Source organism: Alexandromys fortis, unplaced genomic scaffold (assembly GCF_014885135.2).
Source record: "Alexandromys fortis isolate MF-2015 unplaced genomic scaffold, M_Fortis_MF-2015_v1.1 scaffold_106, whole genome shotgun sequence".
NCBI lineage: Eukaryota > Metazoa > Chordata > Mammalia > Rodentia > Cricetidae > Alexandromys > Alexandromys fortis.
Window position 1 is genome coordinate 283429 of NW_026067980.1, and position 26745 is coordinate 310173.

A 26745-nucleotide genomic window follows, 5' to 3' on the forward strand; every position below is an offset into this window, starting at 1 on the left:
AGTATACCCCTGAGCTTTTTCCCAGCCCCTGGTTAATTGAGACTAAGTCTTGCTCTGTATCATAGGCTTTGAACTTGTGAGCCTCCTGCTTTCACCTCCTGTGACTGGAGGCTGTGCTTTCATTTCCCAGCTGCCCAGTTTTAAGTAATCACACAGAAACTTATATTAATTATGAACTGTTTGACATATTATCTCAGCCTTATTATTAACTAGATCTTATAACTTAAATTAACCCCTTCCTATTATTCTATATTTTGCCATGAGGCCTGTGGATTGTTACTTTTCATCTTGCTTCTCTGGCGGCTGCTTGCTTCTCCCTTGACTCTGCCTTCTTTCTCTCTATCTCTGCTTGGATTTCCCTCCTGCTCTTTTTGCTTGGCTATTGGCCAAATCAGCTTCTTTATTAACCAGTGGTAATAAAACGTATTCACAGCATACAGCGGGGTATCCCACGTCAACCTCCCATGCACAATATTATCATGCCTGCTCACTCCGTCTTCCTTCCTTCCATTCTCATTACTTTGCAGGCTTCTCCTTTGTCCAATCCCAAGCTTTAAAGCTGTCAACTTTGTTTTCTTTCTGCTGACGTGACTCATCATGCTACAGACTCCATGTCTGTATACATGACTGCTTCTCAAATCCCTTTTCCAGGTCAGACTTCTCATACACGTGTTTACACATCCAGTCGTCTCTGTGACTTTTTCTTTTAGTATTTCAAAATTAATGTGCACAGAGGACCATTGTTCCTTCCCTTGTTTAACTAATATTCATTGTTTGTACAATTTCAAGATACAAGGGTAAATTGAAATATGCCACTTCCATACTTTGTGACTTCTCTTTCAATCATCAAGTCCTAATTGTGACCCAGCCTCTGTCTTTCCCTCTTGTGTCTGTCCCAGTTGCCACAACTCTTCAGCACTTTTCTGTGTTTCTAGAGTCTGACTTTTTGTCACTTCCGTCTCGCTTCTGCTTCTCCTAGTGTCTGTGCAGTTGACTTAATCTTATCATCTAGGCCTTGACTTAATACTGTCTCTTCCTTAGACTATTTATCTGAAGTAGATGCTGCCGTGCTTGGCTATTTGAGTCCTATGCTTCTTTTACAAGACTTAGCACAGTTTTTCTGAATTTTATGTATGTGGAGTTTTTGTTGTTGTTTTGTATTTGATCTGTCTTCCTGTTAGGTCTTTGAGGATGTAGACTTCTCTTGCTCTCTCTTGGATTACCCAGCACATAGACAGTAGCCAGCAAATACTGAATGAATAAATGGAAATCATGAATCTTACCATGTTCAATTTTGTATTTTAGTATATCTAATTTATAAACTCAGAACATCTTAAATAAAATATTCAGAGCAAATCTAAGACTTCTTAATGAAACAGAGTAAAATACAGACTGAGGGAATAATCAATAGGTAATGGGCCCAGTTCAGATTCTAATTTTTTGTTTTGTTTTGTTTTTGTTTTTTTGAGACAGGGTTTCTCTGTGGCTTTGGAGCCTGCCCTGGCACTAGCTCTGTAGACCAGGCTGGTCTCGAACTCACAGAAATCCACCTGCCTCTGCCTCCCGAGTGCTGAGATTAAAGGCGTGCGCCACCATCGCCCGGCATTCAGATTCTAATTTTTAACTTAGGTTTTGTTTCTTATCACACCCTTGGTATGAATTCATGTGACATAAAGCAGTGTGACAGTTAAGAAGCAAACCTTCCAAGTTAACAGAAGAGCTAGTTATTGTCGTCTGGTATTTATTAGTGACTCAAAGTCATCCACGACTCTAACGGTTTTATTCAGATTTCAACTTTGTTACTTTTCCTGCCAATTGTTTTATGTCTTACTCTACCCCACTTCACACAAACTTGTTATCACAGAATGGCAATGACCGCAATCTTTAAGCCTTGTCGTGCAATAATGTATTTTCCTGTCTACTGGTAGCTCTTTCCCTCATTCCTCTCGCCACCGTGTCACCTCCTCTACTCCAGCAACACTATATAGTTCATTGAATTCGCCAAAGACACAGACTATGCGCTGCCCAGGAAATAGTAGCTAAGCATGTGTGAATTTCTCTGCCATCTCTTAGGAGCTCAGAAAGTGATAGTTCTACCATCTGGTTTATACTTTACTTTTTCATTATGTTCATTTCTGTCTCACAGTATGTTCAGTTTGGTATATGTTTATTTTAATGACAAATCAGTACTAGTAAACTTTATAAAATTTATGATGCACAGAAACAATTTTTCTGTGTGTTTCTTTCAGATATGATCATTCTGTTTCAAATGACAAAGCCTTAATGGTGCTAACTGAAGAACCACTGCTTTATATTCCTCCACCTCCATGTCAGCCTCTGATTAATACAACAGAATCTCTCAGGTGAGTGCTGTGGGTTGCTGCAGAGACACCTGCATGGCCTCCTGTGGTGGCTTCAGAACTTAGGAACGCAATTTCTTCAGGTTTACTAAGAGGCCAAGAGAATCTGAATGATTGTTGGGTACTGTAAGACTGTCGGTTGTCTGGTTGCTCTACCAGCCCGGCAGAGGTGGTGATAGGTCTATTTAATGTGCTGATTGCCTGGTTTGTGTTTCTCATTTGAAAGCTAAAGGATGAAGTGGATGTTAAAGTCAGGGCAAGGGTAAACTTGGGGATAGAATGTTCTCAGCAGACAGCATCATTTGTTTATTTTCAAATTAGGAAGGTAATGTTTGTGTTGTTCTGGACATACTTGCTCTTATTTCTTTGAATTTTGAACTCATGATTGAGGAGGTTGCCTTATAAGAATGCATGTCTTATTAAAAACAATATTAAATGTCAGCATTTTTTTTTCAAACCAGAAAGCATTGTTGTGTAGTCAGGTGTGTTAGGCTCTTTGGGACCTACAGAATGATTAAATTAATTTCCAACGAAAGAGTAAAACAGTTGACTTCTGTTAAATATATTTGATTAATCTGTTCTGTAGGTTGAACCATGAGCTTCGAGGCTGGGTTCATAGACATGAAGTGGAAAGGACCAAATCCAGACGGATGACAAACCACCAACAGAAAACCCGTGTTCTTCAGGTTTGTTTCCGCTGTGTCTGAAGAAAACAGCACAGTTGCTGCGAGCTTCTCCCAGTGGAGCTGCTTTCTTCTGTGGGAGATTTGGGGACTTAAGCCTTATTCCTTCCTCACTGTGGCTGCTTCTGATGCAGCAGCCACTGCCACGGAAACCCCTCTGCAGCTTTTGTAGCACGTTAGTTTGGGTCTTCCAGCAGCAGCGTTTCCTGGCATGGCGCTCCTTCCTGCACGTGCTCTCTCTCTTTCTCTCTCTCTGTCTCTCTCTCCCTCCTGCCCCCTTTCTCTATCAGCACAGGCAATACAATAAATAACAATGTTTATTCCCCTCCCTTTTCGAAGGGAATGTTATAAACACATGGCAGATTGTCGGGAGGAACACACCATGGGGGCGCTTTTGAACTTAGGCATGTTCCACTACAAGTTAGTTACCTTAGGACTTTTCAGTTCTACTTCTTTGTTTGCCAGAAGGTGACATTTTAATCGTTCTGTCATTCGTGAGGTACTTGTTACTACTTCTGAAGCATGTAGCCTAGCAATTGGCACACTGATTTCCCAATAAACATTACTATGATGATGCTAATGAGCCAGGGAGAACTAAGGAATACGTACATACATATAAACAAACACACATTTATAATGAGAAGTGTGTTTTCTATGCAAAAATTAAGGTAGGAAGGTTAGAATTTAAATGTAGAAATTAGTGGTTATTTTAGATTAAATCACTTGAGAGGGCTTTTCTCAAGAAATTCCACTTTAGAAAGATATTGTATTGATTCAGCTGTTCTGACAGCCTCAGCGTCTTACAGCTGGATGGGATAGAAGCTCATCTCTTCTGTGAATTCTTCATAGCTCCAGGATTTAGGGGGAATGCAGTGAAGTAGTTGTCAGACTCAGGAATAGCAAATGCAAAGAGGTCCAGGAGGAACGGTTTGCGTATTTGCTGGGTAAAGCTGGAGGGGATGCAGAGGCTGGGGTGGGGGGGAGATCAGACCTCAGAGGCTGCCTAGGTGAGAGCTCCGCCACAGCATGGCTCTGGTGTGAACTCTGGATTTCATTCTAGGTGTTAAGGGCTCCACTGCTGGGTTTGGTCAGGGGAATGACTTATCTGATTTATGTTTTTGAAAGATCATTTTGGCTAGGAGTGGTAGAACTCATTAGTTAACTTGGGAGACAGAGGCAGGAGTGTGAATTCAAGGCTAGTCTGAGATATGTAGTGAGACCACATCCCATAAAACAAAAACAAAGAGACAAAGATGATCATTTTAGCTGCCAAAGTAGACTGAGGGGAGTGAGTGGAAGGAGGTAGGTCAGCTAAAATGCCATGTCAGTGGCCCAAATGAGAGATCTTTGGCTCTATTCTGTTATGGTGAATATGAAGGTAGAGGAAAGAATGGGGATCCAAATATATTTTGAAAGTAAAACTGTTAAGGAATTGTTGCTATAAAATAAAAAGGAACTGGTGATGATTTCTTTGTCTTAAGTGCTGGATTAATAGTGATGTCATTTACTGAGACACAGACTGAGGAAGGAGTTAGAAACAGGAGTCAAGAACTTTAGATATGAATTTTAGACATTTGATTGAAGACATCTAGTAGACAATCATATATCCAAGTCTGGACTTAGGAGAGAGGTTGAGGCTAAATGTTTGATTTTTGGGTGGTGCTTCCCAGTGTGAAACTAAAGAAGAGAGAGAGAGAGCAGTGATCAACTCAGTGTTAGACACTGCCCATGTGTGGGCTACAACAGAACCAGTGCTTGAAAGGGGCTGGGCACTAAGATGGAGAGTGGTAAAGGGCAGTGTTGCCCCAGCCCAGCCAATGGCCCGGGGAACAATGCAGATGATTACTGTCAACACTTCCCATTAGAACTCACTGGTGGCCAGGATGGCTGCTTCACTATGGTTGTAATGACAAAAGCCCGGTGAAGTGAACCTGGGAAAATAACATGGAAAAATGGAGCTGATTGTAGAGAAATCTCCATCTGTGGGGTAGAGAATAAGAGACAAGAAAGAGGTTTTATTTTTGGATATAAAAATTTTCACCTGGTTTGCATATTTGCTTTAGGTGCTGATAGAAACATCTTGCTGAGCATGGTGGTGCTCACATGCTGGCGCTTTGACGGCAGGAGAAGCAGAGGCAGGCAGACCTCTGTGAGTTTGAGGCCAGCCTAGGCTATATGAGTTCCAAGCCATGTAGGGCGGCATAGTGGGACCCTGTCTTGAAGGAAAGGGAAAGAGGGGGTGAAGGAGGGAGGGACGGAGAGAGAGAGAGAGAGAGAGAGAGAGAGAGAGAGAGAGAGAGAGAGAGAGAGAGAGAGATCGGCGGGGTATGGTGGCAGTGACTTGCATCTGTAGTCACAGAACCCAGGAAGCTGAGACAAGAAGATCATCATGAATTTGAGGCCAGCCTGGGCTACATAATGAGTTCTAGACTAGCCTGGGTTACAGAGCTAAAGTGAGACTGTCTGGGGTTGGGAGACAGGGAGGAGTAGAGGGAGGGAGGAAAGCACACATGGGAAGGCAAAGCTTAATGTTTATTTGGAAATGTTATATAATATGCTCAAGCATATTAAAAGGATATCAAGAAGCACAGACTTTAACCATGTGCAACTGTTTTTAGCCATAGATAATTAAAATTTGTATAGTTGAGCTTAAGTTCTGACTTGTGAGGGTCTGTGTCTATGATTATCCTGAATGAGCCTCTTCATCCTTCTTTGCCTACTGCTGCAGCTTTATTGGTTCTTAGGTCTCCTTGAGGGCATAGGCAGGTCCAGCCAGTGCTGTGGGGACCTGGCAGTCCCAAAGCTGCTTCCTGGCATTGGTCTAGCCTCACACTGCAGAGCACACTGATCTGCTAAACTGTGCATATCAGCTGCCTCCACAGCCAGAGGGACAGGGTACTGTCGGTCTCTTCTTCCACATCTGGAGCAAGTTTGTCTTACTGGTGGAGTCTAAACCCCTGAGCCTCTTAAAGGAAAGCAGATATCTAATTCTGAAGCCATACTTCATATAAGCATGGATGTATGAACATAGTAAATTAATACATTTCAGGACATTTATGACTTGACTATTATTTGTATATCAAAAATACTTATTGTTGTAAAGTCACAATAGGTGACTTTGTGATGGAATTATAGCAATGCACCTTTGAATTATGAAACCCTTATGAGACTCTCCTGAAGATTAGCTTACAAAACTTCCAGAAAATTTAAGAGGAGAGAGGACAGAGAAAATGCTGTTTTGTGAAATAGAAGTTTCTAGTGTTAACATGTGGGCCACTGATAATGGTTCCACACTGAATTGTTCTCTGGCCAAGAGAGTCGTGGGTTAGATGCCTTTCATGACATATAACTGATAGGCGTGATAGGCATGAGGAATTTGTGTTAAATTGGTGAACAGTGGAAATCTTGTTTCTTTCTGAGCCTTTTCTATTTCTTTTTTTTAAAAATATATATATTTATTTATTATGTATACAATATTCTGTCTGTATGCCTGCAGGCCAGAAGAGGGCACCAGATCTTATTATAGATGGCTGTGAGCCACCATGTGGTTGCTGGGAATTGAACTCAGGACCTTTGGAAGAGCAGGCAATGCTCTTAACCGCTGAGCCATCTCTCCAGCCCACCTTTTCTATTTCTTAAAAACTTGTAACATAATAATTTTTGACAAATGAAAGTTGTTACATGCCCAGTTATACTTGTACAACTTGGTTGTAAAACTCAGATTGGTTGGACTGAACTTTCTCATTCTTTCTGTAAACTTTGTGGGAAATGCCTGAAGTGTCTTATAAGACTGCATGAGATATATTCTCAGTCTACAGTATGACCCGAAGGATTCTAAATAACAAATCATGTATAGTCAGTATTGGAAGGTTTTTGTTTTATTTCCTAAATCTTTTTCTCTCTTCCAGGGTGCTCTGGAGCAGGGCTCAAATTCTCAACTGATGGCTGTCCAGTACACAGAAACCACTAGCATCAGGTAAGAAGATGCCAATGCTCTTGGCCAGAGAGCTTGAACTGTATTGTATTTTAGTGAAGTTGAAATTCACACCTCCTTTTTGTGCTCCTTTACAACTTTTATATCCTTTCAAATTAATATATACTACCAATTAGCAATCCCAAAAGATCACCTTTCCCAATCTCTTAAATACAAATTTAATCAGAATGTTTTTCATTGATAATTTTACTGAAAATCCTAAGTGCATATTGCTTTTTTGTTCATGATTCTTATCAGTTTCATAAGCCTCAGGGAGAGAGGTATTGCCTTTTCTCTTTTGTAGGTGTCTTGCTTAGTGGTCACATTAAAAAACTATTATTTTGGGTGTGCATATATGTGTAACTAAGTCAGAGGAAAAGGAAAGTCAGTGAAAATCTCTGGGGAGTTGTTCTCTCTTCTGCCTAATGCAGGGTCACTCTCTGTTTCTGTTGCACTGTGAATTCCAGGCTAGCTGGCCCACAGTCTTCCAGATGATTCTTCTTTTTGACCTCTCTCATTGCTATAGCAATACTGGCATTACAGTTGTGTCCTTTGTTCGGCTTTTTGTTTTGTTTTTTGAGACAGGGTTTCATTGTGTAGCTCTGGCTGTGAGATCTACCTGCCTCTGCGGGCTTTTTAAATACGGCCTCTGGGTATTGAACTCAGTCATGAGGCTCGTGTGACAGGTACTTTTACCCAATGAGCCATCTTGTCCACCCTGACTGGGTGCTTTACATAATCTTATCTTTAAATTTATATAATGATTCAAAAGTGTATTTTATATATGAAAAGGGTAGGGGGTTTGTTTTTTGCTTGTTTTTAATAATTTTCAAAATAGCGAACTAAGTGGTAGAACTAGACTTCAGACTCTGTCTGTTTGACCTAAAAATAATCTCTTGTTACTACACAGTACTACAGAAGAGTTTGAGAGATTCCAGGAGAGTGCAGTGTCCAACAGTTCAGATGTCAGCTGGGTGAATGTAACTTAGAAAGTCAGGACTAAGGGGCTAACTGCAGTGGGGCGGAATTGTAGTCATAGCACTTCCTGACCTGTGCTGTGAACCAAGCTGGTTAGTGCAGCAGGTGTGAGACCCCATGTCTGATCTTCCTGTACCCCAAGCAACAATAGCAATAAGACCATATCATTTGCGTAAGTGAAATGTAGCTGACCATTATATGGTACCCCATAAATATGTACCAATTAAAAAAAGATTAAAAAGTAAAAATTGTTGTTAAAGTGCTACTGTTTTGGTTGAAAGAGATTCTTAAGAATGGAATTAGAATGGAAGGAATTCTTAATATGTTTGAATATTAATGGTATTTTCTGTCTTCTCCCTTTAGTAGGAATTCCGGGAATGAGCTGCAAGTGTATTATGCTTCACCAGGAAGTTACCAAGGCTTCTTCGAAGCCATCCGCAGGCGCGGGGACACGTTTTACGTTGTGTCATTTCGAAGGGTAAGTTCATTTTGAAAGAATGAAACAAATATATTTGAGTGTCTGGTGTGTATAAGACCTCAACCTGAGTCCTGTAGAAGGTCCAGAGGTAGGCAGGAGGCAGGTTGGAGTCAGCAGCGTGAGTGAGTGCTGTGATGGATGCAGTTGACGGAGCTGGTCAGCGTTTGAAGACGCTGAGCATGGCACTGATGTCAGGCTACATTTTGTGCCTTAGAAAACACAACCTACACCTTGTTTTTTATTCCTGTCACCACTGTACTCTACTGTTTGTTTCTAACCAAAGGGAAAGTGAAAACGTCATTTTTTACTATGGGTTTTAAGCCAATGCCTATTTGGTAATTAAGGAACAGACTTCTGAAATGGAGGCTGATTAATTTGTCAGCTGTAGAGTGTTTAGATCTATGTTCCCAAGTTTTCTTTTTCCTTTATTTCTTCATTAATGTTTGCATTCCTTCGTGTAGAATGTGTCAAATAATGTCAGGTTGTGCAAGCACAAATGTATATACTAGCATTTTTAAATGTTAGACCGCATGAAAAAGCACAGGCATTTACAGCCCATCTGCTTTCCCTGTAAAGTGACAATATATTCTCCATAGGGTTTCCATCTGACAGCCCCTTAGAGTGCTGTACATTAACCAGGAAAGCAGACATGGTTGGAACTCCTCAGTCATTTGTATCCTAAGCCATTTTTAGATCAATTTTGTTTTTAATTGATTACTTTTATATGTTGGTATGTGCATGTGAGGCCATATTAATTACTGTCTGTTGCTGTGATAAAACCCCACAACCAAGGCAGCTTGTGAAGAAGTAGTTATTTGGGCTTATGGTTCCAGAGTTCATGATGGTGGAATGAGAGCAGCAAGGTGCAATCATGGTGGCTGCAGCAGGAAGCTGGGGCTCACACAACCACAACTGTAGGCGGAGGCTGCTAGTTTGTTCCTGGCCAGCCAGACCTGAAATAATCACGCAGAAACTGTACTAATTGCAATACTGTTTGGCCTGTTAGCTCACACTTCGTATTGGCTAGCTCTTATATCTTAAATTAACCCATTTCTATTCATCTGTGTATGGCCATGTGGTTGTGGCCTACCAGTAAGGTTCTGTCCAGCATATGGTGTCTGTCTCCTGCAGCAGCTACATGGCTTCTCTTTGACTCTGCCTACTCTCTCCTCCTCTTTCTGCTTGGAATTCCCACCTTGCCCTATTCTGTGCTGCAGTAGGCCCAAAGCAGCTTCTTTACTAACCAGTGAATTTTACAGCATACAGAGGGGAATCCCATATCACACAGTCACAAAGCAAAGAGAGAGAGAGAGAGAGAGAGAGAGAGAGAGAGAGAGAGAGAGAGAGAGAGAGAGAGAGAGCGCGCGCGCGCACTGGAAATGACATGAGTCTTTAAACTCCCAAAGCCCACTTTCAGTGACATACTTCCTTCAAACAGTGACACCAACTGGGGACCAAGCATTCAAATACTTGAGACTACTGGGGACATCTCATTCAAACCCCATCAAGTTCATTGCCCACAAAATCCAGAACAGGGTGTTGGGTCCCTTGGAACTGGAGTTAGAGGCAGTTGTGAGCTATCTGATGTAGGTGTTGGGACTCAGGTCCTCTGCAAGAATAAGCACTTCTAACCACTGAGCCATCTCTCTAGCTGCCTAAGCCATTTATTTTTAAAGAATAGACTGTAGTGGATGTGTAATTAGAAATAAGTGTTTACCAACAGTAAAATGATTTTTCGTATCTCAGCTGCTGTTGCCAATCATTCTGACAGAAATTGACAGTGAACTAGTTAGTGATTTTCTACATTAGAAATCGTTAGTGGGTTTCCGTAACAGAGAAAAATGGGCCCTTGGAGACTGAGGAGATGAGATGTAACACATGTATTCAGCTATTATCAAATATACCAGGAGGTTTGGAATACTTTAGCCTTGTCGTCTAGTGAGCACAGCCTTTCACAGAATTCCTATGCTCATCTTGTTCTCCCAGACAATTAGTTTATTTCTTTACCAGCTCAATGTTCTTCTAAGTGTCAAGGGGGAAACTGAGGACAGAATTTCATGAAGGCTCTAAATGATTTGTTCTTCTACTGGTACAATTATGGTTAAGGTTAAAGGAAAAGTAAACCTTTTAGAATGGATCTTGTACTCTATAAGGACCTGATGGCTGCTGACATGACTGTGTTACTGAACTTATTACAGAAGCATGTTTTTAATTGCCAATTAGCTTTTTAAATTTTAAAAGTTCTTCAGGATATGCCTTCATTTGATCAAAAGAGTATACCAAATAGTAGAAGCAGCAGCTGTGAAGTCATGGGTTGAAATCATTGCCTTTATAATGTCCTTGTAGGGATGAGAACAAGTTACACACATACATACACACACACACACACAGAGAGAGAGAGAGAGAGAGAGAGAGAGAGAGAGAGAGAGAGAGAGAGAGAGAGAGAGACTTTATTAAAGGAGACTAGTTTTTTTTTAAATAAAGAAGATAATGATGCTTTTAAGAAGATACAAGAATTACTTTTTTCCTACACATTTAAAATGTTTGTCTCATTTTTTTTAATGATGGAAAGTGCTGTTGGAAATTATTGATTTTTCCTTCCATTTAAAAGATGGAATGTTCAGGTAGTTCAGTTAAGGGTCTTTCACACATTCTGTCTGTATCTTTCATTTCCTAATTATAATTTATCATTTAGCATTTTATATCTAGGAAGAGTACATATAAACCTACAACATCCCCTCCCTCCCTTCCTTCCTCTCTTTCTTTCTTTTCTTTCTTTCTTTCTTTCTTTCTTTCTTTCTTTCTTTCTTTCTTTCTTTCTGTTTAACAGAAGGGAAATGGAAGTTAACTTTATTGCATTGGCTCTAAACTGTGTCATGAAACAGGAATCCAATCCTTAAATACCTGGATTGCTCATTTTTCTCTTACTAAAATGAAAATACAAGAAGTAATGGATGGATTACCTCATGCTTGGCATTCTCTTCCACTTTTTGGTGTGAAATGCTTTCCTAAAAGTTTGGTGAAGTCATGTGGTATGAGTAAGAGGAGGTGGACTTTGCTCTTGTTGGGTTCTTAATCTCATGACTGAAATGATGGCATTGGACATTCAGGAATAAGGAACTTTTGAAACTCCAGTCTCTGCTTAGCAAGAGCCAGACACTTACAATCAGGCCGCTAGCACAACCAGGTTGCTTTCTTTTACTGTGTTTAACCAAATGTCTTAATTGCTAAAGAAGTACACGTGGGCATACTGTTTACTCTACCATTATTTAATCGCAACCTTTTGCTTCCTCCCATCCCACACTTCTGCCCGTGACATTATTTTCTCTACAGCAGAGAGCTTTGGGGTGACTACTGAGTTCCTGCTGTGGGTCAGCGAGAAGAAATCCTTAAAGGAAAACATTTCTGTTGTGTTGACTTTCTTCTGCCTGGTTTTCCCTCCAGTACAGCAGGCTCGTCTCTCCTTGTTGGGCTCCAGGCTTTCGTATCTCATTTTCCTTTGTCTTTTTTCCTTTTTTAAAGCTTGCTTTGGTATGATTTGGAGGGGCAGGGGTGGAGAGTAGCTTTTCTCAAACTTCCAAGGTACTTTGAACAAACTATACATAAATAAGAAAAAAGTAATTAAATACAATATTTTTTTCTTAATATAACGTATTTAGTTTGTATAATAGTTTGTTTAGGGAGAGTGTGTGGGATTAACGAATGTAAGAAAATGAATTCAAGAGCATAGGCCAGAAACAGATTCTGAGAACAACGAAGTTAGGTAGGAAAGTGACGCCAGCGAGGAGGAAGAGAAAACCCGAGAAGGGTAAGGAATGCTGCCTAAGCTGTCTCCAGCGAACTTTGAAACTCCATCCATGTGTTAGTTTCCAAGTCAGGTGTATCTGAGAAAGGTTTTCCAATCTTGGGGAAGTTTCTCTCTAGGAACAGGTTTTTGGGCTAAAGAGATGATCAGTTAGTAAAACGTTTGCTGTATAAGCCCAAGGACTCCGAGTCCAGGTCCACAGCATTCAGATCAAAATTGGATATGGTGGCATGTGTCTGCTACTTCAGCGCTGGCATGGGAAGCAGATACAGGAGGATCCCTTTAGCTTATTGATCCACAGCCAAATTAGCAAGCTTTGTGTCCAGTGAAAGAACTTGTCTCAAAAATAAGGTGGTGAGCCGTTACAGGAGACACCTGATGTAGAGCTTTGGCCTCCACACAGCCACGTATGCACACATCACCAAGATACTCTCAGCAGCAGGGGGCCTGGGGAACAGTGGGTGCATCAGGCTTCCTTGTCAGACTTCCTTTAGACTGCCAGCCCCCAAATAATGACACAGATATTTATTATTAATTATGAAAGTTTGGCCTTAGCTTAGACTTGTTCCTAACTAGCTCTTATAACTTAGATGAACCCATTTTATATTAATCTACATTATGTCATATGGCTGGTTACCTCTCTCCTATACTGTACATCCGACTCCCTCACAGGCAAATTCCACACCTCTCTGATTCTTCCTCTGAGTTCCTCTCTCTTCCCTGAAGTCCTGCTTATCCTTCCTGCCTAGCTATTTACCATTCAGTTTTTTATTAAACCAATCACAGCGGCACATCTTTACACAGTGTGCAGATATCCCACAACAGATCAGAAAAGAACAGGTCCTTCTTTATTCAGGTGGTTATAAATGAATGTCTGTTATTCCCAATGGGATAAATATTTAGGGTTTTTTTTTGTGTGTGTGTGTGTGTATGTGAGTTTTACTTAATACCCCTACAGTGCACAACATATCAACCTTTAGTTCTTACTGTAGTGAAATTATAGGGAGCACAGAGGGTTACTATAACATAATTTGAAAGTGGCAGAGCCAGAATTTAACCTAGGAAGTCTGACTCCAGAGTCTGTGTTCTTAGTCATTTTCCCAGGTTGCCTTTTTGAAGCAATTTTATTTCCATATCTTTAAAAACAATCAATTTGGAGTTTAATCCTATTACTCTCTATGTACAAAAACACATTAGCGTTGCTTTGATTTATTATCAAAGAGAACAAAACCAAGGCAAAGCCCTTTTGGAAAAGCAAGCCATTTGCTATGAAGTATTGTTGTGTAGAAAGAACAGGCGCAAGCAGGAGAGCACAGGAGAGGAGAAATGGAAGAGTAGAGTATAGATAAGGAAAAGAGCATCAACTTGTTTATTTTGTTTAATATTTGGAGGTAAAGGAAGAAGGGTTCAAGAAAAAAGTCGTCAGCAGCATCAGATATTACAGGTCTCCCTGAGAGTGAAATGAAAATCCCAGTTAGCTTTATAAGCAGAAATCACTGCTGACGGTGATTACATTCGTGGTAATCAGAACCGAACCCAGACTAGAAATGAGAGAGGACATGAACGAAATCAAATGGAGTGTTTGGTAAATATGACACTGATGGAAGTGATGATGGCCTGGGCATCCCTAAGGAAGCAGATCTCCATCCCCGTGAGTGCGTGCGTGCATGCATGCATGGCGACTCCTCAGGGACTTGACTGTGCTAGGCCAGCTCTTTTCCCCTACAGATAGAGACTATTGTGTTTGGGTTTATATTCATATAACTGTGAGAACGTATTTATGTTTTGTGCTTGACAGACGTTCTGAGGAAAATTAACCAAGTCAACACAATGTTTGTTCCTCATCTGTATTAATGTTTTTATGTCTAAAGCAAAGCATAGAAAAAGCTGAAGAGTTTTTATTTGCAATATAACTACTATCCCAACTACATAGCACAATATCTGGACATGTATATGGAATTAAAACCAGATTAAAAAATAAAATAATGTTTAAAGTGCTCCTAAGATATCAGAAGTCTTCCAAGTAATGAATGACATGGTTATTTATTAATAATGGGAAACAGTTTTTAAAATTTAAAAGGTGATAGAACTGTTTCTAATTAAATTTATATATAGCCTTTGAGTTTTTCCTCATATAAAATTAAGCTAGAAAACTAGCAAAGTAGCTTGTGAAATCATTTTATGTCTCAAAAGAACTTGGTACAAGCTTTTTGGTGATGTCACAAACCTTAATTATGAAGGAAGCAATTATTTATGTTATAGGAAATGTCTTTGATTTATGATTAAAGTCTAAGACACTCAGGTCGTTTTTCTTTCCTCCCCCCACTTACAGTGACTTGTTCATTTTGTACTCTTAGTTGCTTAACTTTTGATACCTTCAGCAATGTTAAACCTTGACATTTCATTATTTTTAAGACTTCTCATCTATTAATTGTGTGATTTGTTTGCACATATTGCTGCTAATCTACTTTAAAGATCTTGTTTGAAGAGCTGTAGAGTCTATAATATGGATACTCCACCAAAGTCCAGCAAGATAGATATTTAGCTATAAGTTGGAGCCTAACATCTAATTATTTGACTGTTGGCTTCATGCCTATTGCCTCTGCTAGCGAATAAATACACTGAGGTCAAGAAACCTCTCTGCCTTAGTCTTCTTTCTGTCCCCACTACATAGCGCAATGCCAGGCATGTAGCACATACTCAACAAGGAGTAAGTGAACAGATGGGTGAACTGGATGCCAAATCCATCAGTTTCCTACTGTCTTTAATTTTATCATCACCACAGCGTGATAGAGGGCAGCGGCCAGAGGCAGCTGTGGGTGGAGCCTCAGGTGTTGTCCACTGGATTTTTTTAAAACAGGTTCTCTCACTTGACCTGGAACTTACTAATTATGCTGAACTGAGTAGCCAGCGAGCCCCAGAGATCTTCATCTATTCAACCCCCAACCGCCCTGAGCTAGAATTATAAGCACATACCGTAGTGCCTAACTGTTTTTTTATTATTGACAAAAGGTTTTTTCATATAATATATTCTGATCATGCTTTCCCCCTTCTCCAACTCTTCCCAGACCCTCCCCACCGACCTACTGGCCCACACAGTTCTGGTGCTCAGACTCTGGTCTTCAGGCTTACATAGCAGATTCTTCGCTGACTGAGCCATCTGCACGGCCTCTTGAGCGTTTGTTTTATCAGCGCCATCTATGCCTGTTGGCTGTAGATATCAGTCTTTCAAAATAAGTGAACTCAAGTGCAGTTTTACAAGACTCAGTGCCGCTTTGCTCCAGGGAGGTTCTAGTAAGATCTTCGGATTTCATGTTTGAGAGACTAACCTTAGTAATATGCAGACAGAGATGATTATTTTTCAGAGATTTTTGTCATTTTAACCTACAGAATGACTAAGCCCCAGATGGATTAGTTCTAGATGCCTATCCATAATGTGTATCTGTGATGTCCGAAAAGGGTAGGACCGTGTGAACACTTTATTCCTCATGTGACACCTATTATGTTAAAAAAATATAAAAAAGAATTGCCAACTTTAACTGTAAACTATTTTTTGGATGATTCATCTGGAGTCGTCTGTGTCTGGTCATACAATGCCTTGAAGTAACTCTCTGAAGAATGACTGTTGTCATTGCATGGAGAATTCCTCTGAAAGAAAGACATCACAAGTTGAGCAGAGAGAACAAGAGAAGGCTCTTCAGGTCATGTGATTGTTTGTGGAGTTTTATGTTTGCAGTCAGTTTGCAGTAGACTCATAGAGCTGCACACATGCAGCTTTATAAATCTGCATTACTCAAAAAGTGTCACTTCCTTTCTTCTTTCCCTCTCTGACTGGGCATGCTTTCCCCACAGTCTGGCTTCATTCTTTCCTCGGCACTCCCCTCCTTACCATGTGCCTGCTTGTCTGCCAGGCTGGTGACCTCGGTGCCAGTTTAACTCAAATGGCCTGGCCTTTTCATTCATTCATGCTACGTTTTCCAGGCAGCTGCAGAGATTTATAGCTTGCTTGTCCTGGAGTTTTTTTCAGATTTTAATAAAAATTTCCTTGAGCTTAAAAAAGAGTTGGAGTGCATCAGGGACTAGCATGAAATGAAGTTGAAGGATTTGGCGTGGGCAGAATTATATGTTTGGTATAAATGGTGACTCATTTAAGGGAATATGTCTGACACGAAAGACCAGTGGCTCTGACTCTAAGCCTCAAAGAGTGGACAACTGAGCTTTAAAAATAACATTTTAGGAATTATCAACCTACCTCATTAAAATCAATGGGAATATGGACTCTATACCTAGGAAGAAGGTATAGGAAGAGTACAGAGGTGGGGTAGAATTGGATTTTGGACTATTAGAGGAGGAGCCAGCAAGGAGACTAAACGGGAGCAGGCCACAAGCTTGGAAAGCCAAGAGGGGAAGATTGTCAGGGAAGCAGTTGACTCTCAGACACTGCTGAGAATCACAGAGATGAAAGTAAGTGTGTCCTGGGTGTATTAACGGGAAAGTCACTGATACCTTTAACTAGAGCCTTTAGAGGTGGAAGAGAAAGACTAGGGATGGTTTGGGTAGCTAGAACAGCAAAGCTGCTATGAATTTGTCTATCCAAGGCTGAAAGGAGCAGAAAAGTACTGTTTTTTTAACTGTAGCTACCAGCTGTATATATCTGAAGACTCATCAGTAGATAGGAAAGAACAGTGTTAAAGAAGTATCATATCTCTGAGAAAGGATAGAATTCAGACAAGAAGAATTACCCTTTCTAAACCCTTGTCTGTATTGGCCTCCTCCCAGCCCGGGTGTTTTCCTGTGCTAGGCAGGTAAGCTGCTGCTGAACTGCACTCCCAGTCGTCCTCTCTTCTCTGGTGACGGAGTTCAGGAGAGCACGGGTTTCTAGGAAGACAAGAGAAGGCGTCCTGATGCTTTCTGGTATCCCAGTGAAATTCAATGTCATGTTATCAAGTGAGCATGAAGACACGGGAGAAAACAAATGAGCTCCGGAGAGACAGAGAGAGTCTGAAGTGGGTGTTGAAGCGGTGGGATGGTAAGCCTCGGAGCGTCACAGGCTGTTGAGCCTTGGCAGAGTGCCAAATTGTACTGTGGACTTCCGGGACTAACCTGAAATCTCTCAGCAGAGGGACTAAGGTGGGGCTGCAGAGCCCTGCATTCAAGGTACTTGGAATCTAGAGAATAAAACACACAATTAAGTATAATGCGATGTGATAGTTGTGATATACAAGGTAAATGTGAGGTGTTGTGGCAGCACACACCAACAGTCTTAGGAAGGGCCAGCCTGTACAGGGGATCCTTCTGGAGCCTTAACAGCTAGGCCAGTTCCTGGCTGCTCTAAAACACTTTACCTAAAGCTATGATATCATAGCTCGTGGGGGACAAGAATATTCTACCAGGCATGATAGCACACCTGCATCAACACATAACAGTTTGTCTTCCCTCTGTTGTGCCATCAGAAATACCTGGTCTTGGGAAAGTGCTATTTCCCGTTTCTTTCTCCCTCATCTTTTTCATCTTTCCCAAGTTCCAGTTGTTAGAAATAGAAACTTCATAAGAACTTATAGAATAAATTATTACTTATAGATGATATTTTAAAATTCCATTAGACATGGCTAGTATCTTTTTCAAAGTAAGTAATAATTTAATTTTATGCTATTGTAATTAGGAATATTTGATTATTTGGTATCCATTTTTAATTTTTGTCCCATCACTTTTTGGCTCATTAACCTTTATAGCATTCCAGGGAACTATACCACTTGGAATATTCTAATTTTCTTTAAGAATACAATCTGAGCTGGGCGGTGGTGGTGCATACATTTAATCCCAGCACTCAGGAGGCAGAGGCAGGAGGATCTCTATGAGTTCGAGGCCAGCCTGGTTTACAGAGCTAGTTCCAGGACAACCAGGGCTGTTACACAGAGAAATCCTGTCTCCATCCCCTGACCCCCCCAAAGAATAAAATTTGTGACTGAATTTAGTTATCTGTTACAACATAAAGCAAAGAGCTATTATTTAATATCATTAAAATTAGAATTGATAGTAAAGTTTTGTAGCTGTGCCACGTTGTACATATTTTAGGGTGAAGCTTTATTTTAAAAGCCTTTTAAAAATGTAGGTGGTAAATGATAACTAAATTTAATTGTATATTTTGTGCTTTCACCCACATATGCCACAATGCTTGAACACATTCATACACACACACTTGCATGCACTCATGTTTATAATCTTTTCAATATTTTCTAAGAGCAAAACGTCCCAATTTTTATGAAATCCAGTTTGTTGTCTTTTTATTTCATGAGTTGTGCGCTTGCTGCTTCGTGAAGTATTGTCAGCTTTAGCTCACAAAGATGGTATCATATAGTTTTCTTCTAAAACGCTTGTAGTTCCCTATTTTACATTTTGGTCCATTTTGAGTCAATTTTTATTTTAAATTGTGTGTGTGTGTGCGCGCGCACACGCGTGCGTGTGTGCATGTTCACGTACCTGTGTCTGCGTGTGGACACCTGCATACTGTAGTGCATGTATGGAGATCAGGGACAACTTGCAGGAGTTGGTTCTCTCTTTTCATCATTTGAGTCCTAGGGATCAATTTCAGATCATGTGTCTTGGCAACAAGTCCTGTTTCTGCTGAGACATCTTGTTGGCCCTTGAATTAATTTTTACATATGTGCAACGTGTGGCTCAAAGTCTGCTTTTCGCTTGTAGAAATCCAGTATTGTATGACATCCAGTGCTGTGTTTTGTCCACTATTTTTTTAAGAAAAAAATTACAGCAAAGGCAAATTTAAAAGGTTATACCAAGCTGCCAGTTGTCTTTGGCTTGGTAAGTTTGCACTGCTTCCTGGAGCTTCATAAAAGGATGCCTTGTGGTTGAACTCCCTCAACCTCAAGTGTCCAACCTTCAGACTCTGCCAATGAATTATTATTTACATATTCTTTGGAAATATAGCATACACTATAGATAATTGCAGCATCCGTGTAGTGGGCAGAGAATACTGCCAAACCAAAATTCTAGAAACCAAGCTGGACAAATACATATGGGTTAAGAAGTGCTCCTAAAGTATGAGAAACTAAAAATAAGTTTCTTGTGGGAGCTGTCTGCCACTCTCTGATCTATTAGGCTTTCTTTTCCTTTACTTAATTAAAAAAGAGCTTCATAATCAAACTTTAGAATGAATATTTAAGAATATGTATTAATATATTCCTTCTGAACAGTGGCTTAAAGAATAGGAAAATAGCAGAGAATAGTTTAATGTATAGCAATCTTGTTGAGAAATAAGAAGTAAGTTTTCCATTCAACTGTGAATTGCTACTTTTCAGTAGAAAAACATAATTCTTGGCAGGGGCTAATGCAGCAGTTTTTGGTAGATAATCATGTAGCATAAAGTCAGAAAGATCTGGGTTTTTACCAGCTCTCTTGAGCTTACAAACTGGAGTTCAGGGAAGATCCTGTCCAAAGTTCCAGTGTCCTTGCCTCTAAAACAGTAATAATAATAGTTACCTCTTCTGGGTTGTTAATAAATTTAAATAAAGTACTACATCCGGACCTGGCACTGTTCTGAACACAGTGCGTTCAGTACATGTCTGTTTCTCTGCTTTGAGGGGTGACCTTTGAATCAGGGATTCTGTACGAAGAACTTGTGTTTGTTCCCACTATAGTTGGAAAAAATCACATATGACCCCTTCCCTCTCACAAATCCCCAGAAGGATTTATTATATTCTTTCCTTATCAACAGACTGAAATTGGTATGGTATTAAAACTGCAAGATATGTTACAGTAGTATGTTCAAGGTATACTCCATTACATAACTGGATTTATAGATATTTGATTGAAATAATTCAGATCTACCCCTCTCTAGGATTTGAAGGATGGGATGCAGAACTTTACAGGCAACACCTCTTTCCAAACAGCTTGTGGTACTTTTTTTTTTACCCTGTGGGTCCTGGAGCTTGAACTCAGACTGTCAGGTTTTGTGGCGAGTATCCATGTCCACTGAACCATCTTTTGTACTAATTTTAGAATTATTTATATTGATTATGATTCAGTGTCCATTTCACATGTGTATAGAAGTTATAGAGCTAGATTACAGACAGCTGAGTGACAGTGGACACATGTCTACAGAAGTTATAGAGCTAGATTAAAGACAGCCGAGTGACAGGGGACACATGTTCTAGCTGCTCCCAGGACTTTTCGGATTGACTGCATCACATCCCTTTGAACACCTTTAGTGACATCAGCTGGTAATTAGAAACTTTTCAGTCTTTCATCTGATCTTTTTGTGCTGATATTAGACGGGAGTCATAAAATCATAAGCTCATCCACAAATAACACAACTTATTAAAAAGATTAATAAGATAGCTTAATTCATATTATAAAGTAGTTCGTCTGTTCTGAAGAAACAGACTTCATTTATGCCCGAGGCTTTAGGGCATGCTTTTTAGTTACAAAGTTTATTTTTTAGCAAAGTATAATGATGGGTAGATAGTTCAGTTAGTAAAATGCTTGCTGTTCAAGCTTAAGTTCCTGTGTTTGACCTTTAGAGACAATGTAAACATGCTGAGTGTGGTAGTCCCAGCACCAAGGAGGCAGAAACCAGTGAGAGATTGTCTTAACAAAGTGGACGGCACCTGAGATTTGCCACTTGAGAATTGACACCCAAGGGTGACCTCTGGCCTCCACACACATATACACACATGCATCCCTATACACATGAACATGCACACATGTACACGCAAGCACACGAAAATATGTGAGACTAATAACTAAGCTTTTCATGGTCAGCCAAGTTCCTATGTATTTATGGTTCCCTGTCATATGAAAACCTATTATTTTACAATTATTTTTACCAAGTTTGCATTTGATCTTACACTAAGAGAATAGAATATGGTATTAACTATCAATGTTTATTATAACCAAAGAAGTTCAAAATAACATTTAAAAGTTAACTTCTGTTTTATTACGTACTGTGTGCCTAGTTATAAGTAACATTTTAATTGCTTTTACTTCCATTTTATGTGCCTTGTGCCTAGTTTTAACATGTAAACCAAGGAAAGTTTATTTTCCACCTACTACAGCATAAATATTAATTTTACTGTGAAACAAGCATCCTTGAGAAGCTGAATGTAATGGGAAATACCTCCACCCATTTCTGACTGTTGATCAAATTTTTTGTTCATTTTTAAGAGAAAACAAAACTGTGAGAAATCCTCAGAGCATAATAGATATTTTTCCCCCTCAAAAGGTATATTTCCTTATATCTTCTGAAGAATTGGTCTTAATTTTCAAACACCTTTATCCTAGTCGTAGCTCTTTTTTGAGTAGTTGCTACTTATGTGTGCATCCTTAGAAGCTCTTCTACCTGCTGCTGTCCTCAGAGCTCTTACTTAATGACCTGTAATCGGGTTTACTGTCTTTCTTCCCACAAGTATTTACTAAAGAGCCATCCTGTTCCTGGCTGTTCTTGTAACAAAATATACAGTGATGGAGGAAAAAAAGAGCTTGCATTTTTAGAGTTTGTGTTCTACAAACAGACACTAAGCAAGTATATAAGTGAATATGCAATGAGGTATTAGTCTGTGATAAGTGCTAAGAAGGAAATCATAAGACACGAGTCATTCTAAGTGATCACTGAAAAATATTTCCTTTTCAGATTGCTGCACACAATTTTTTGGCTTGTCTTCTAAAATTGCTTTTGACTATCTTTTCCAGTCAGTGATGTTTTTAAAAAGAAATTAATAATTGTATATCCAGAGCAATCTGAAAATCTAACTCCAACTAGTGAATTTAGCATTTATAAATGGAGGTATCTGCAGAGAAGTCAATTCTTTGGCTGATCACTGTTTTACTTGTAGTAGTGAAGTCTGCAGCTCGGGAAGTTGGCAGTTCTGCAGTGGCCTCACTGTGCAGCAGCCCCCAGGGACCTCAGAGAACCTGTTGATGCAGCAAAGTTACAGGTTGTTATGCGGCTCTGGAGCTTTAACGCTTAGACATTCTCTTACATCTTCCTCGCTTAGTCATTCAGAATCTTGTATTTTTGCCAAGTAAAATAAGTCTCATACTAATAAGCTATAAATAAACAGTAGGAGCATGAGTCAGAGCCAGCATCAACCCTCTTTCCCTGTGTACCTCCCTGGTACTCCCCAGTACGTTCATTTTGCCCAGATGAGCAGTCCTGTGTAGCTCCTGTTCTATAGACCGACTCTAGTTATTCAGTTGTATTTCTTTAGGACTAAATAATACTGTAATGCATAGTACTCTGGCATGTTCCCAGAGTCAGAGCAAAATATGAACCTCTGTGTGCTTTCAGTGGGGAAAAATATATTCTCTCTTTTCCTATAGAAAACCTTAAAAGTTCAGTCTAGAAGGCATCTGCCTGATTGGAAATACTATGTGGTGTGGCATAGCTCAGCAGTTTTTCAGGGGAAAATGAAAAGTAACATAAACGGCTTAAAAGCCCTAACCTGTTAGTCAGATTCTTCCTAATAAAATTTGATCCTATTTTGCTTCATTGTTTACTCATTCCGTACATTTTCACTGCTTGCTCTTTCAGTGTGCTACTTACCGTGTATGAAAACAAGGAAGTCGAGATCTTTGTTGTTTAGGGATTAGTAACAGTGGGGAAGTCACTTTCAGTCCAGAATTACAGCAGGGTGAGAGGAGCTCTAAGACAAAGATGTAACCCAGAATGCCCTGCGCTTACACATAAACTCAGTGTTTATGATGCGTTGACTGAGGTGACTGTGGTTGGAAGGCAGCCCATCCTATCTCTGTTTGTAAGACAGTCTCCTGACTAGGGCTCAGCGGCTCTGGAGCTGCTGCAGGTGCAGTAACTGCGAGGAGGGAGAAGGTACCAGGAAAGGAAGGAAGCACTCCCCAGGTTGATTAGAGAAGGATGAAGAGCCTGAGAGGGAGTGTGAGGCGGTGTGGCCTTTCTCATGGTGTGAGAGGCGCCTGTGTGAATGGGTAGGACTCTCGAGAAAAACGGTTGGAATGCAGAGTGGGTTCTGGGAAACAGAACACGACAGAATCATGAAGGAACTTGTGGGCGACGCTTAAAGACTTTGGTTCTTAGACAGAAGACAGATAGGAGCAGACTTGCATTTCATGAATAAACTGTGTAAGTGTTTGCATAGGCATTTAGAAGGGAGTTTTTACTTCTAGGGGAAGGAATTTCTCCTCCGGCCTTATTTATAGAAACATGAAATTGAAATCTGAAAGCTCCATATTTTAGTTTCGCAGCTCTGAGACTAAAACAGTTATGTGAGTTAAATATAAGTAACATTGTAAAGATAGAAATCAGATCCACGTGAGTCTATGTAACTGTCCATGCTTTGGGGACAGTCATACAGTGAGGGGACACTGTCGTGCTGCTAGTATGTAAACATTCCCATACTATTGAGTGCTTAATGCTAACTTAATTAATTCCCCATCTCCCCCCAACTATTTTTACCCTCCCCCTTAAAAAAAAGCAAAACAGAAAAAGGTTGTTCTGTCATATCTCTCTGACCAATCATTTTTCCTTAATGGGATTTTTCTTCTGGAGTTTCCTCAACTGTGTTTGCCAAGGATGAAACCAGCTTAAGGCTTGCTTGTCTATACACACTTGACTCTAAAGTTGCTGAGAAAGTTATTTTCTAAACAAGAATTATTTAAATGCAAAGCTGAGATTTTTAACATTTTCTTTTTTCTTTTCCTGTCTGTCTGTCTGTCTTTCTTTCTCTCTCTCTCTCTCTCTCTCTCTCTCTCTCTCTCTCTCTTTCTCTCTCTCTTTCTTTCTTTCTTTCTTTCTCTCTCTCTCTTTCTTTCTTTCTTTCTCTCTTTCTTTCTTTCTTTCTTTCGAGACAGGATTTCTCCCTGTAGCCCTGGCTGTCCTGGAACTCACTCTGTGGACCAGGCTGGCCTCAAACTCACAGAGATTCCACCTGCTTCTGCCTCCCAAGTGCTGGGATTAAAGGTGTGCCCACTGCCCAGTTTAACATTTCCTTTGAAAGATTTTAAATTGCATGTTTATTTTTTATATTTTATTCTTGGGGTGGGGCACATGAGCTCTGGTGCATTGGGTGTCAGAGGACAGCTGGCACCGTGTGGGTCCCGGAAGTGGTACTCAGGTTGTTGGCTTGGCCCTCTACCTGCTGAGCCCCTCACTGACTCTCAGCTAGCATGTTTTGTTCAATAGTCATCCAAAGTTTAAATTATCTGCTCTTGAACAGTATGGCCACCATTTCTACTTTTCCTTTTATTCTTAAATTGTTTAATAATATGTCTTTTAATGTAAATGTTTCTGAATTTAAACTCAGTTTTTGTTTTTCTGTGATCATAGGGAGTCTCATTACAAGTCTATCAGTGCTTGTGAAGAAAGAGCCTAGCTTCTGGTGTTTGCTTACTTTTCTTTTACCTTGCGTGTTTCACTTGAACAAGTGAAAAGAATGTATTTCTCCATTAATAAGATGAAACAATTTGAGACATAAAGTTGTCCTTTAATCACTATTTGAATTTCTTCCCTGAACTTGTATTTGGAAAACTGTCTTTAGAATTTGAACCTATCCTTAAACTGGATATGACTACGTAGCTCTTCTCACCCGTGTAGATTAGATTTATAAGCTGTTTTAGGGGAGACTTTTATTTTCATAATAAAATCCTAAATTGTAGCAAGGTAAAATGAATTTATTCTTCTTATATTCAGGCTCAAATGTGTTACTAAAAAGCAGCAACAGCAAAGCTCATTGCCTAACAGGAAGTCATCTGCTCCTTTCCCATCTCCACTCTGCTCTCCTATTTCCCTTGGAAGGCGTTTCTTCTGCTTCAGAAAAGCTCCAGGGACTGCATCTCCTCCTAGTGTTTGACAGGCGTCTAATTGTACACAGTGTGTAATGGACAGTGTAAGGGAAGTCCAATGCTCTTTAATTTTTCAACCAACACTGACAATCTAAGCTTTAAAATAGCTGCTCTTAATATAATATAGCCACCATCTTTCACTGTTCCTTTTACTCCTAAACTGTCAAACTGTATGCCAGACTGAAATAAATTGTTCCTAATCCTAAGTATGCCTTTTTCTAAAAAAATATGCAAGTCCTTTGTAGTTAAAGATTTCTGGTGTTTGCATTTTGCTCCCTGACCTAACACTATGTCATGCTGACTTGGTGGTGGAATGCTTTTATAAGCCCTACTACAACAGTTAAATCTCTGGGATTTTTCCTTTCCTTGCAAGTGGTTGGAAAAGCTTTTATAATAATAAGCCTACTCTAGGAACTAGTATTAGAACGTGATACCCAAATATGAATCATTTGCCTATTATTAGTACTGAGTCATAAAGTCTTCTTTATTTTTTTTTTTATTTTTGGAGACAGGGTCTCACTGTGTAGCCTTGGTTGGCCTGGAACTTACTGTGTAGATAAGACTGGCCTCAAATTCAAACTCTTAGAGATCCATCTGCTTCCTGAGTGCTGGGATTAAAGGCTGCATCACCACACCCCAATTTAAAAAACCTGGAGATGGGGATGAGGATTAACAAAGATTGCTTTGTTAAAAAGTGTGTGTGTGTGAGTGTGTGTGTGTGTGCGCGTGCATGCGTACATACACGTGTACAAGGCATATCACTAGTATTTTTGTAGAAAAGCTTCTAAAATGTGATTGGAAACTCTAATTGGAGCTGGTAGATCTGACTTTAGAATGCCATGAAATATCTTTCTATGCTTGTGTTAGCCAGAAGACCAAGAAATGATGAAATAGATTTTCAAAACTATATAAGTAGGGTAGAAGAGCCATAATTTTGGATTCTTAAAGTTTTGAGCATGGACTTATTAGGTTGTTTTGCTCAGTTATCTATAAAGTCTTCTTTTGTCATTAGAGATGTTTTCTAGAAGTCTTATGAGAGTTACAGGTAGAATTCTTACCTAATGGTCTGAATCAACAGGTAACTACATAATAAGTTTAATGGAATTTGTTGTTTTGTTTTCAACTTTCAAAAGAACTCTCACTGTTCAGAAATAGTAAGTCAAAGCTCAACAAAATAAATGGAATTTTGAAGGGTACAGCATACATACTTTCTTAGAGGATAAATATTTGTACCTGTTTTCATTCTGTAATTTCATTTGATTCCAGATTCACAAACACTAGTTAAGTTCCATTCACCTTGTTTTCCTAAGATCCTGAAGTTGTCTTCCTAGCTGTGAGGCTATTTGTCTGAGGAAAGGTTTTCTATTAGAAGAAAGTGGAGATCCGGTAGCCTAGAGGACGAATGCCTGGATGGCTGAGAACATTGGGATGTCCACATTTGAACAGCTTTAGCATCTCTCTCCAGTCAGTCTGTTACTTACTGTTTGTCTTCCTCTCCCCCCAAAGCCTTTAATTATGATTACAAGATATATACAAAAAAGCAACCACGTTGTCTTTTGCTGGTAGATGAGCTGTGTCTGGTTGTGTGATTTGGTGTGAGGAGGAAACCCCACTCCTGTCAATACATAAAAATTTCC

The 26745-nt window shown here is 39.8% G+C and overlaps 1 protein-coding gene across 1 annotated transcript in view; it reads left to right on the forward strand.

Annotated features, from left to right (window-relative positions):
- Atf6 (activating transcription factor 6) overlaps positions 1–26745 on the forward strand; it is a 174991-nt gene that overhangs the window by 84278 nt on the left and 63968 nt on the right. The window contains exons 12-15 of the mRNA XM_050158193.1: positions 2250–2363; positions 2947–3046; positions 6952–7019; positions 8358–8472. Coding sequence (XP_050014150.1) covers positions 2250–2363; positions 2947–3046; positions 6952–7019; positions 8358–8472 — 397 coding nt within the window. The remainder of the gene's footprint in view (positions 1–2249; positions 2364–2946; positions 3047–6951; positions 7020–8357; positions 8473–26745) is intronic.